We start from the raw sequence: 12,994 nt of genomic DNA on the forward strand, positions 1-12,994 counted from the left end.
GTGAACCCATTGCTCTGAATTCATGCAAAACTCTCAAGACTAAGCAGTGTAATGTGTGCGATTTAAAATCTATAAATACAGATTGGCGAATTCAAGTTACAAAACAACGCGATTTTTGTGCCAAGAATTCTCAATTACCGTATTTACTAGATTTAACACGCCCTCGATTGTAACGCGCACCCATTTTCCGTGAAAAAAAAAAAAGTTCTTCACAGTACCGCGCACCTCATGCTTTCATACAGAAATACAACTTTGTCTCATTTGGAAAAACAAAGATTTATTCCCGATACACTAAAATTGCGATGAATAAAAAAAGTTGACCTTCGTGCTAGCATGCCTCTCGCTTCAACGCGAAACGCTGCGGCGAAAAAAATTGGAGGACGCTTAAGCTTCGCCTTTAAGAGTAGAACGCGATAGCATTATCGGGACCCGTTCGCGTTGCATCGTTCGCATACGGCAAGTAGGCTCCATTCACTGCAACACTGGCCGTGGGAAAGCGAGCTTACAAAGACCAAGCTTACACCGATCCCCTTAAAGTCGGCTTCACTTTTAAACTGAAATGCATTGTTGCAAAGATGTTTTTCCCGGGGCAATATAAGTGGTTTTATACTAAAATGTGACGGCCCTAGCACCTTTCTTTATTATTTTAGGAAATGTTTGCTATTGCCCCGACGCACACAGGTCTGGTAGAAATGCTGGAAAAGAAGTCTGTGTTTGAGTTTCCTCATAGCAAAATTAAGTTTTTCTCGTACATTCAAATTGCAACAAGACGCCGATTGGTAAACAATCCGACGGCGAATCCAACACCGAATGGTAAAGTCGTACTTTACCATTTTTCTGATGGATTTCACTGTGAGAAATTCAATTTTTGTTCACCAAAACCTTGCACCACGTGGAGCGCCTGCGCAGTCGATGTGGTTGGACGATTTTCTCCGCCACCCGTGATCCCACGCCGATTGCCGACGCCGGATTTTCTGCAACACGGGGCCCTAAACGCGTTAAAACGCAGTGCGTGGCGAACTTTCCCCGTCGCACATCGCTTTCAAGATAAGGTCAAGGCGATCGTATTGCCGAAGTGGATCGTCGCAGAATAAGTCCTGCTTCGGTGCACTGAAACCCTTCCACGTTGCTTTGCTAGCGAAAATCCTCTCCTTGTGTTTGCACCAGTCTCGCACGCAAGTTTCGGATTCTCCGAATGCGCGTGATGCGGCCCAATTTCAGTCCGTCTCTGCACACATGATCACTTTCCTTTTAAATATGGCATTATTATGAATAGAGCAGACGCAGAAAACGGGAAGACAGACGGTAGGCTAATGCCTAAGCATGTGTACTGCAGCATATGGAGGAAGCTACGGCAGCTAGGCTAGAATGTAGCTGTGCTTGAAGTGCGTGCGAGGCGGCTATTTCGAAATGGCCACGGCTATATGGTAGCGCAAATTTATGGTCGTACTCGATTCAAACGTGCACGCAATTTTCGGACCTGTTTTATCGAAAAAAAAAGTGGGCGTTAGATTCGAGTAAATACGGTACGCTTCATTTGTATAGGCTCACCTGTGCTATGTGTGTAATCAGGTTAGATTGTGACACGATGTTGCGGCGAATATTCTGGCTAATGCATCACTCATATTGTTGTGCGCTCTGTATATGCGATGTGATGTGAGGAGGCGCACTTGAATTCTCAAGAAGCAGTTGACATCTTGACTCAACAAGCCTCGAACGGCAAATGTTGATGATTTTACACCGAGAAGTTGGCCCCGCGGAGATAGGTGTTGTAGAAGATAGGCGGTGTAGATGGAGCTGCCATGGCTCCACAAGCCACCGTTGCAGAATATATAGGGCTTCTATGGCAGCTTCACTACCATGGAGGACGGAAAAAGTTAGAAGGGAGCACTGCGCAACGCGATTGAAGCCAAACCTGTCAGCCCAACACGTGATCTCACTTCAAAGTGCACGGTAAGTGTTCCCGCTCTGCATGCCGAACCAAGGCAGGGTAGCCGAAGAAGCGCTGGGCAAATGGAGGGAAATGTCAGTTGCGGCACGGGAGGGCGTTAAGAGAAAGGGCGGGAGCGGCGCTGGAGAGGAGGGAGATATTAGTGGCGGCGCAGGAGGGCGTTGAGGGAAAGAGCAAGAGGCGCACTCGTGAGGGAAATGTCAGCGGTGGCGCGGAAGGGCATTAAGGAAAAGGCAAAGGCGTGGCTGGGGAGGAGGAGGGAAATGTAAGCAGCCGTACAGTGACTGGCGCTGAGGGCAAGCGCTGTGGAGGAGGAGGAAAATGTCAGCGGTGGCGCCCGTAGAACGTTTGGGAAACGGCAGCAGCACGCTCGCAGCGGGCCTTGTATACGTCGCCGCATGGGCTGCGAGCTTCATTCCAGGTGGTGTTGCGTCCCGAATCGGCCGGGCGCATTCTTTGATTGTTTCCCATCGAGGCAGGCCCTTTCATGAGCGTCGCCGAGACGGCGACAGTGCCAGACACCGACGAGACGGGCAAACAAGCGCCCCAACTAGGCAGTGCGCATTCTTTGGGTGCTTCCCCCGATGCCACCCCCTTCATCAGCAGCCGCCCACTTGGCGACGCGGCGCGACACCGGCTGGGACGCGATGACAAAGAAGCTCACGAAGCTTGCCCCCCTTCGTTAGACGCTTGGATTAGTGCAAAGGCCATTCTCCCGACCCGGTCAAGATGACCGTCGGAGGGCAAGAAACAGGTCACCGACTTTCGTGGAAGGAGTGTCAACCCCCTGTTTCCGGATTGCCTCGTCCTTGCTTCGAAGGTGCAACATTGGAGGCGGAGTTCAGCGAACAAGACGGCCCCTCTGATTGGCCGCATCAAGGTCATCTGATTCCCTAGCCGGGTCAACTAGGGAAGACCGAGGTTTTATAAGGAGACACCTTGCGTGCAGTGGTGTGTCCTGACGAGTTCTGACATGTGCTCAGACATGTAGTGAGCTGAGACTTTCAAAGTGCTCCCCTATGGAGTGGGCTGTGTAAATAGTGTAAAATAAACCCTTTTTTCTCTCGCTCTTACTCCCGGACGTACTCATCCCTTTGACTGAAGGATCACCGGCCTAAACGCTACCCGAGTCTCAACAACCCGTTCCCAACAAACAGGCAGCAGCGGCGGATTAATCTCCGACCCGCAACAACGGATGGCAGCGCTGAGATGAAACGCCAACCCGTTCATAACAGTGGCTATGAGTGATGACGCACCAGGCCCTATTCGCAGGTGGGCAAGACCGAGAAAGTATGCCACGGCGTACTATCAGCAGACCAGCAGAAGGTTTAACAGAAAGTTCAACAGCAGATGAGCAGAAGGTTTAAAAGAAAGTTTAACAGCAAATCAGCAGGAAGTACAGCAGGAAGTTCAACAGCAGATCAACAGAAGGTTCAACTAGGCTTTCGCCTTCACATTTTTAGATAGTTTTAAGAATCCCGCATAATTTTTTACCGTGACCGGGTTCAAAGCGTTTGCGGTAGCAGTACGGCAATTTTTAAAAATGTTAATTTTATCTGGAAGCAGTTGCCATAGGGAGGGTCAGAAAATCGTAAATGCACTGAAATGTGGTAGTTATAACCGATAGATCATTATATCTGGGATAGTTATAAGTGGGTTCGACTGTATGCGCCAATGAAAAACAGGAAAATATTTGTGTCGATACGAGAATTGTAAACGAGCGCTAAAGATTGGGCATTTTAGAGAACAATCACAAAAGTTGGCAGCTATGCAAATGTAGTGAATTTGACAGTGGCTTTCAATTTCAATTCACCTTCTGACCAATGGCACTCAGCAAGAAGCCCACGACTTGTGACAAAGCAGTCACAGGACCTTTCTGCTCCTTGCTATACACAATTTTTATCTTGTTTTTTGTCAGTGGCTGCCCTGGCTCTGGAACAACATCAATGATGTCCAGAATGATAATCTGGAAAAAAAAAAGTGAACAAGATTACACTCTTTAAAATAAAGTTCAAAATATTGGGTCGCACAACATGAAAAGCCCTGGTTATGGCAACTTATTGAAAAAAAGATTAAACACCATCAGTCCACTGCAGGCACTTGATATTCTCATATTTTTATGTCTTTTTAATTTCCTAGGGCAAGAGAAGCTTGCTTTTTCAATATATAATATTGCATCAGGAATTTTTGATAATGAAAATTTGACAAGTGCTAGTCTAGTCAATAAAGAAAATTTTAGTGCTGTGGTAAAATATTTCTACAAGGAAATTAAAAAGAAAGGGCTGTCTTGCCCTGAGGTACCTATCCAGGAATCAATCGCCTTAATGAATTTCAAAGTGCCTGCACATTTTGTAAATTGTCCAGGTCTTGCCGAAGGAACCCATGTGAAATATTTTCACACACTCCTGTAACTTGAGAACCAGCATGCACAGCTCCATGAAACTTCGTAATTTTTAAATGTTTGTGATACGAACCTACATGGCAAATTTCACTCTGACATCTAAAGAAACAAATCAGTTGGTGTTCGAGGGTATCCTCCTTCTTTAAGCCTAATTTTCATATATCCCTCCGAGATCCCTCATGCATTTTACTGCACACTGACTTGAACACTTAGAATTTCTTCTTTCGTAGGCCTCTCAAAAATAGAAATTTTGCCATGGTAACAAAAGAGTAAAACGAATAATACAAATAGATATAAACATATTGTTACTCCTAATACTGCACAAATCAACACTTCATAACAGCAAAGGTGCTTTCTGGTTAAATGGAATATAGGAACAGGGTGAAGTAATTTGATCAAAGGCTGGTTCAACAAGGAATTAAAAAAAAAGTAGGGTGAAAATATGGTGCAGACCCTGCCACGGCTGGTGACATCCTCTCCATAGCAGTAGTTGGTACCAAGGGCCAAGTAACCTTTCATGCCTGTGGTTGTCCCCTCAGAAGAAAGCATGACATTTTTTAGGCATGTCAAGTGCTCCCACTCGTCCAGATCCACGCGGGTGTTTGGGATTGTCTCCCAGCTGACTGGTGACAGTAGCTGTAGCGAAAACTTGTCCATCGTTGGAAAAATGTACCGGGCATCTGCAAAAAGCAGTAAATTCGAAGATGAAACATGGCATAACCAGGTGAAAAATGACTTCAAACAATATTTTAATACTCTGCAATGCTAAATTTAGCAAAATGCTCATGCCACTAAAGAGGCATATGCTGCGAGAAAAGCTGGTGTCACGAAATATCACAGGATACAGGTACCGATAGACTCGTGTAAAGGCTGCACCCCCAACTTGGCAGCCCAAATTTTGGAAAAAAATTTCAAATGGAGAAGCAATTGCGTTTGATGCCCCAATACTACACGCTTGAATCGGCAAATTTTTGGGAGCTGCGTACTTCCGCGTTTCGCTACTAGATGGCGAGAGCTGTGCATTGACCTCTGATTCAATAATGCATCTAGGGATCCGGGGTGTGCACAATTTTGACCAGAAGGTTCGGTCCTGTGTAAGGGCTGCAACTCGTCAAAATTATTAAACAAAACTGCGGTCTTTACATGAGCATGAGCATATACGGTATATATTTTATGAACTATTGTCTATTCAGAACAATTCATATTCTTGTTTTAAGCACTGCAAAATGCTAAATACTAAAGGAAACTGAATGAATAAACAAACTAAAGCAAGACTAAGGCAGACTAAAGAAAATATGACTGTTAATGTAGAAGCTAGCCCGCCAAAAAAGGCTCTTCTAAGGAAAAATTAAGTTCACACAATAACCCCATCACTAACTCTATTTACAGAAACTTTGGTCAAGCCTAGATTATGTAACAATAACAATCAGACACTGGTGGTAGGGGCACATCACCAGTCATCACCTGAGAAACGATTTAAATTATTTTAGTAAATAATTTTATTAGTTATTATAAATTATAGATTACATTATAATGGCGCCGAAAAGTCCAGTGTTATAAGTGCGAAAATAACGAGAAAATGTGCAGGAGGCGCCATCGGGCAGTATGTGAACGACGGCACTCTCTTTCGGAGGATGAATCTGCTCGCTGCCACTGCCGGAGCACACATGCTGAAGCCATTCTAGCACAGCGTAGTGCAATTTCGGTAAATTTTTGTGCTTGGCACAGGAATTTACGTTTGTATCAAAATGGCGCAATTGGCACAGGAGTCCCATCCCTGTTAATGAATTATTTTATTTACTAAAAGTTATGTAGTACAGAAGAAGCAGCTGCAGTTCTCAGATGAAACATTGCAATTCACACATGCCTTGCTGTTACTTTCCTTGCTACATTTTGGTGTACAGTAAGGGTAACAAATACATCGCAGTGTCCAAATGAAATGTGTGCTCAGCCTTAAAAGCTATACTGAAATGTGATGCACCACCAACACTTCAAAAGGCAGAAGAAATATGACACACACCTCGTTCCAGTAGCTCATACTCTTTTTCATCTCCTGTGAATCGGACCAAGTGATTGCAAGGGTCTGGCTGGCTTGTGACAACACAGTAGGTCTTGCTATCCACATGGTAGTTGACAAAATGCGGTGTGCACCTTAGAGGCACCTTCCTCACTGGCCATGGGGCATCGTAGGTCAGGTGTGTTGGAAGTGTGCTGATTCGCAGCTCTCCCTAAATGTAATAAGAAAGAAAAGAAAATGCTTCAAACTTCACAAAATAAAGAAGTGTAGCAAACACTTGTTTAATTGGATGTCCATACTTCGGTAGGCTGTCCTATCCATTTATAGTGTGGTTGGTCACAGTGGTCAACGAGCTGGCCAACAGTATCCACAAACAACTTGTTGCCTGTCACCGTGATCATGAAGCAACAATTGTTAGACCAACCTTTCATTGGGCCTGAAAGACATGGCAACACTATTTACCGCTTCTGTATGACAAGAGCTGCTGAAAAAATATCTACAAGCAGTACTGGTTAACTTAAGGTCCAGTGTGAACACGTCCTTGCAAGTGTGGTCTCTTTGTCTCAATGACACTGTGTTAGGTCCTGCTTCTGAGTATATGCCAAGCTGAAATGAAGTTTTCCAGTATTCCTTCAGACAGTTTTCCAGCTTAGTTGCTTCAAATGTAGGCAGCAACATTAAATGCTGCAGTAGAACAGGCAATACTGCTCAATCCATGACATGTGTAGGCAATGATTTCCACAGTTGAGTTGCAAACATAGAAAAAGAGTTGGTACAACCAGTCTATAATAGTACAATGGCTTGCTCCACAAGCTTGTCAGTTGCTTGAAGGAAGCCAGAAGGTACCTAGTGCTTAAGCACAATATTATCATTTACTTTTATCTTCCTTGCACTTCGTTTCTCTATGAAGGTTTGAAATGTGCATGTTCTCACACCTCATTAATGAAAGGTCTCATAAAGTACTTGTGTGTGCCGAACAAACATGGCCTTTTCAACATGCTTGAGCTGCAAATCTAAACACCCTGCACATATTCTCTGGAAGCATTCTGTAGAAAGGCACGAAAAACCTGACAAAGGTAAAAATAAATAAAAAACTGCCCACTTCTTGCCTGTAAACACCTTGCCCCTCTATGTCTAGCAGAACTAAAAGCCATCAACACACACATGCACGTGCGTGTGCACAACCTTTGAGACTTCATGCGAGACCTTCACTGTGTCTGAACCAATGGTAAATAATTTTTTTAATTATAAAATAAATGCACGAATGAGATATACTGGTGATAGTCAAGTTTCAGAGACCAACCCCTTAATGTGAGACAAATACTCTCTGGAATTCCTACCACCCGCACACACAGCACCATGTTACTCAAGGCTACTTGCACCTATGCCGGCTACGTTTAAACCTCTGCCACTGTGCTTAAGTGCATTAGAGCAAGCTATAGAGTCAAACACACAAGCAATTTACTATGCAGTCAGTCCTGGATAGATAAAACTCGGATATATCGAATTATTGTCTATATCGAACAGTTGTAAAATCTCCTTGAAAATTCCACGCAAAAATGCAGCAATGTACTATGTGTACATTGAACTTCCATTCACTGTGACGCATCGTCACGGAGACAGCAGTGACACCAGCCCGCCGCGCCATGATGCACCTCCAGACCTGGCAATCAGCCACTTGTCGCTCCTGCCCTAACAACTACACCGCTACATTCGATATATCTAATGCTGAGCCATGCTGCGTCCCTGTATGTGCGCTTCTCCTAAAGGCACAACCACAAGGGAGAAATCTTCCGACGGATTTTCGACGTCGGTGGCCGGCGGCATAGAGAACAATGCGGCGGCATAGAGAACAATGCGGCGGCATAGAGAACAATGCGTTGCCGGTTCACGCTCGCTCGGCGCCACAAGACCGAGCATACTAAAGGTACCCCAATCTACTCTATCATCTGCCGTCTCCTCTCCTAAAACGCTTGTTTTTCTTTACTTTTTGCTTGCGAAAGCAAGTCGACGGTGACACCCCTCGAAAACCCCGGTTGAAGCTTTCAGGCCGGGCGCGCGCCGCCTCTGCCGCCGGCGGCTGCGCAGAGGGACATTCGACATGGCGCTGAGGCGGAAAAAAACAAAATATAAAGAAGTGAAAGCGCACGCTATCATCATCCAATCGGAGATACTGGAGAGAGAGAAGTGGCGTTGTTCAAAGAATGGCGGTACTTTTTAGACACAAGGCGCATACACGCGGCGCTGGTACAGTGTACTCATAGAGTTTCACACTATAAAACCTAGAGGGAAATGTGGCGTTGCTGCGCTGTGGTATGCAAGGGAATGCCGGTATATTGTGGATTCGGATTGGCATTCATTCTTGGAGAGCCCGAACGCCTTGAAGACACGCCAGGCTAGCACCGTTCCGTCTGTCACAATGCTTCATTTACTGCAAAAACAGCACGTAAAAAAAACTGATTTAGCTTTATTATTACACAAAAACATGTTTTGTTTAATTTTGAGGACTTGCTATTGGATGCACAATTATATGAAACGTAAAAAGTATCAGCTGGCCGCTAAAGTTAGAGGGCAGACAGCAAGATTCTCGCTCGCTTTGGAACAACTTGTCGTCTGTTCTTGCTTTTCTTCGCTTGATGCTGCATTGTGGGTGAGTAAACTTTATTAAGAGATGTAATATGGGTGAATGAAAGCCTTTTTTGTAGATTTTATTTTAAGAACACGTTATTTGTGTAGTCATATCCACGTTTTAGACGAAGCCTCGTACAACACCAGCCAACACAAGCCTCGCAGACACATATCCCGTCATTCCCATGAGGGCACGGCAGCCCTTTAAGAAACTGTAATAACCGACGTGTAGACGCCGCAGCAGCCTTTGCAAGAACAACTTTATTGCACAAAACACAGGAGTATATGTAGGCGAGGTGGGTGGCTTATCGCCGACTTGCTTGTAGTAATACTATCGCGGAACATGCGCAGTAAGACTGGTTCGTTCAGTTCATGCCGTTATCACATCCCTTCCCCCTAGCTTATCCCTTCCCCCTAGCGGGTACTCAACTGCTTCCAGCATAAGAACCTCGCCTGGCGGCTCGATCTCCGGCCGGTCTCCGGGTATTGGCAGCCTGCTAAGACAGTCAGCATTTCCATGATCTTCCGTCTTTCTATACTCCAGCTTGTATTCATAAGCAGATAACATCAAAGACCAGCGCAACATGCGCGGTGACAGTACGACAGGGATCTGCTTATCTCGTTGAAAGATGCCTAGCAGTGGCTTATGATCGGTAAAAATGCTAAATTGCCGCCCGCAGAGGTACTGGTGAAAGTGACGAACGCCATACACAATGGCGAGAGCTTCGCGGTCAATCTGGGCGTAGTTACGCTCCGTCTTTGTGAGTGTTCTTGAGGCGTAAGCAATCGGTTGCTCCAGCCCTTCAGCACCGCTGTGAGCTAATACAGCTCCTACGCCCACCGGGGATGCGTCGCAAGACAGAATTAACGGTGCATCTGAATTGAAGTGCACTAAAAGCGAATCTGACGTCAGCAGCTTCTTTAATCCTTCGAAAGCTCGCTGCTGCTCTGCACCCCACTTCCACTTACTGTCACTGTCCAGTAGGCGGTATAGCACTTCAGCGACTTCAGAACGGCCCCTCAGAAAGGAATTGTAAAAATTCACCATACCTAGAAAGGCTTGAAGCTCCTTTTTGTTCTGTGGTGTAGGTGCTTCATGAATGGCGTCGACCTTGCTTTTCGACGGATAGATGCCCCTTCCATCTATCCGGTGTCCCAAATACTCCAGGCTCTCTTTGAAAAACTGGCACTTGTCGCCTTGAACACGGAGTTGGGCCTTCGAAAGTCGGCCGAAAACTTCCATCAGGATCTTGTTATGTTCCTCGACAGTTTCGCTTGCCACCAGAATGTCGTCGAGGTAGGCCGCAACCTGTGGTAAACCTGCAAGCAATGTATCCATTGTTCTTTGAAATAATCCAGGTGCCACAGACACACCGAAAGGCAAACGTCGCACTCTGTACAGGCCCTTTACTGTGTTGATCGTGAGAACATCTGCTGAAGAATCATCCACGGAAAGTTGCTGGTACGCCTGCGTCAGGTCAATTTTTGAAAAAATACGGCCTCTTCCTAGCCTTGCGAAAAGTTCTTTGCTAGTAGGTAAGGGGTAGACGTTCTTCCTTACCGCTTGGTTGACTGTGCTTCGGTAGTCACCGCAGATTCTCAGCGAACCGTTCTTTTTTCGCACAATTACGACAGGAGTGGCCCATTCCGCATACTGGATTGGTTGCAAAACACCTTGACGCTCTAATTTATCCAGCTCGTTGATAACGTCATCCTTGAGAGCGAAAGGAATGCTGCGACATTTAAGAAACTTTGGTTGGGCGTCGTGTTTCAGCTCGATGTGTACTGGCGGTATAGCTGCACCGGGAAAGGTTTCGCCGAAAACATCCGGGAATTTTTCGGTAACAGCTTCTGCACTCTGCCTGATGGTGTGAAGTCCAGTAATGCTGATGTTCAAATCCTTGAACCAGTCACGCCCAAGCAGTGTGCTACCTTCGTTCCTTACAACGAGAAGCGGCAGTTTGAAGTCCTGCTCCTTAAACTTCACTGGAACGATAGCTTTTCCAATGACGTGTAGTCCTTCCTTGGTCCAAGTTAGGAGCTGGGTGTCTGCTTCTTCAAGCTGAACGCTTGTTGCGACCTTTAGTTGCCTGAACAATTTTTCGCTGATAATTGATCTGGCTGCTCCGGAATCAACTTCCATCGGTACCGTTTCTCCGCCAATGCTTACTGCAACCATAAACTTGGGACAACCGGTGGTTACTTGGCTAATACTTAGCAAGTCATCATATTCGGTTTGCGCTGAACTTGCGATACCTTCCAGCTGGTGGTTTAGTTGCCCACCTTTTTTCTTCCGACACGCCTTGGCTATGTGGCCTTTGCCGGAACAGTTTAAGCATACTGCGTTTTTAAACCTGCAGCGATAACCAGCGTGGTTGCCTAAGCACCGGAAACACCGTCGTTCCGCCTGTGCGCCTGAAGCCTTTTCATCTTGCCCCTTTTTCAGACGTTGCGTGTCCACTTTGGCTGTGATATCTGGGCTTTCGTGACGTTGACTGCCGATAGCTCTTTGATGTTTTGCAGCAGACTCGGCTGTGACTGCCAGGTCGTAGGCTGTCGCAAAGGTCAGGTTCTTCTCGGCCAACAGGCGCTGCTGCACTGTGCTGTCGGAAATTCCGAAAACTAATCGGTCCCTGAGCATTATGTCAAGCGGGAGCTGCTTGTCGCTGAATCCGCAGTTCTCAGATAGCTTGCGTAAGGCTGTAACATAGTCAGCGACGCTCTCACCGTCGTGCTGATCTCGTTTGGAGAACACATACCTCGAGTACAGCTCGGAGGGCTTCGGGTTGATGTGATTCTTCACAGCTTCTACAATGGACTGATAGTCCGCGTTCGGCGGCCTAAGCGGCTTTACGAGGGTAGCTATCAGGGAGTAGGTCTCCTCCCCACAGCAACTCAGCAATGCTGCCCTCTTGTCGGTGTCTTCGGTGAGCTTGTTGGCTGCGCAGCATAACTCAATACGCTCAACGTAATCTTCCCATGAAGAGTTGCTGTTGAGGTGAAACTCACCGATGCGAACGCCGATGGCCATCTTGCCGGAACCGCCCCTGCCGCGTGGGCACTACCGTGCCTCGTCGCCACTGTAATAACCGACGTGTAGACGCCGCAGCAGCCTTTGCAAGAACAACTTTATTGCACAAAACACAGGAGTATATGTAGGCGAGGTGGGTGGCTTATCGCCGACTTGCTTGTAGTAATACTATCGCGGAACATGCGCAGTAAGACTGGTTCGTTCAGTTCATGCCGTTATCACAGAAACTCGCATAGATGGTGGCGCCAGTTTACCCTCTAGGTGTTATAGTGAGAAACTCTATGAGTGTACTAGTACACTGTAGCGCTGGCGCGTTTGGCCATTTGTTTGGCGCATGGACTGCAGCGCCGACGGCAGAAGTGGCTGTAGACGCAAGGGGGCAAACAAACTATGGCCTCCGAGACGGCACAACGCGCAATGTGAGGTATTTACCACGGCCGCCTGGATCGGCGCGCGCGGCGATCCAGGCGGCCGTGTATTTACAAAGCGAGCTTTCGGCGTTGCCGTCCGCGAGTGCCGGCCGTTGCAGCTTTGTACGGTATCATTTATAATGATGTACTACTCTTTCCAGACAGGGACATGCAAGGAACGCCGAAGTGCACGCTTAAGGCCCGTCCACGTTACGGGGGCAACCACCGCAGGCCGTTCGCCAGCGGTTTCGCTCGCGAGCGGCGAGATTTCCTTGCTGTAGACAGGATGGGACCGGGACCCATTTGTGCGGCAGCCGTACAGCGAAGTGGCCAATCAGTGGCCGAGGAGTGGTCACTCTGGCACCGACGGTAGCCTCACCGCCACTGATTGTTCGGCGGCGCCGACATCGTCGCTAGGCATTCGCCTGCTCACTCGGAAGCTGCAGCTGACAGCGCTTCGGAATAAATCACCGACGCTCACAAGCCGCAATATTTTCTCACCGTTGTTTTTGCTCTTCGCAATAATTATACACAAAGAAGAAAATGCGCTGATATT

At 46.9% G+C, this 12,994-nt stretch overlaps 1 protein-coding gene across 2 annotated transcripts in view; it reads right to left on the reverse strand.

Annotated features, from left to right (window-relative positions):
* LOC119466390 (cleavage and polyadenylation specificity factor subunit 1-like) overlaps positions 1–12,994 on the reverse strand; it is an 84,787-nt gene that overhangs the window by 13,212 nt on the left and 58,581 nt on the right. For both annotated transcript variants that reach the window (XM_037726919.2, XM_037726905.2), the window contains exons 27-29: positions 6,373–6,580; positions 4,806–5,032; positions 3,765–3,917 (exon numbers count right to left, since the gene is read on the reverse strand). In XM_037726919.2, coding sequence (XP_037582847.1) covers positions 3,765–3,917; positions 4,806–5,032; positions 6,373–6,580 — 588 coding nt within the window. The remainder of the gene's footprint in view (positions 1–3,764; positions 3,918–4,805; positions 5,033–6,372; positions 6,581–12,994) is intronic.

This window comes from Dermacentor silvarum, chromosome 1 (assembly GCF_013339745.2).
Source record: "Dermacentor silvarum isolate Dsil-2018 chromosome 1, BIME_Dsil_1.4, whole genome shotgun sequence".
Classification (NCBI taxonomy): Eukaryota; Metazoa; Arthropoda; class Arachnida; order Ixodida; family Ixodidae; genus Dermacentor; species Dermacentor silvarum.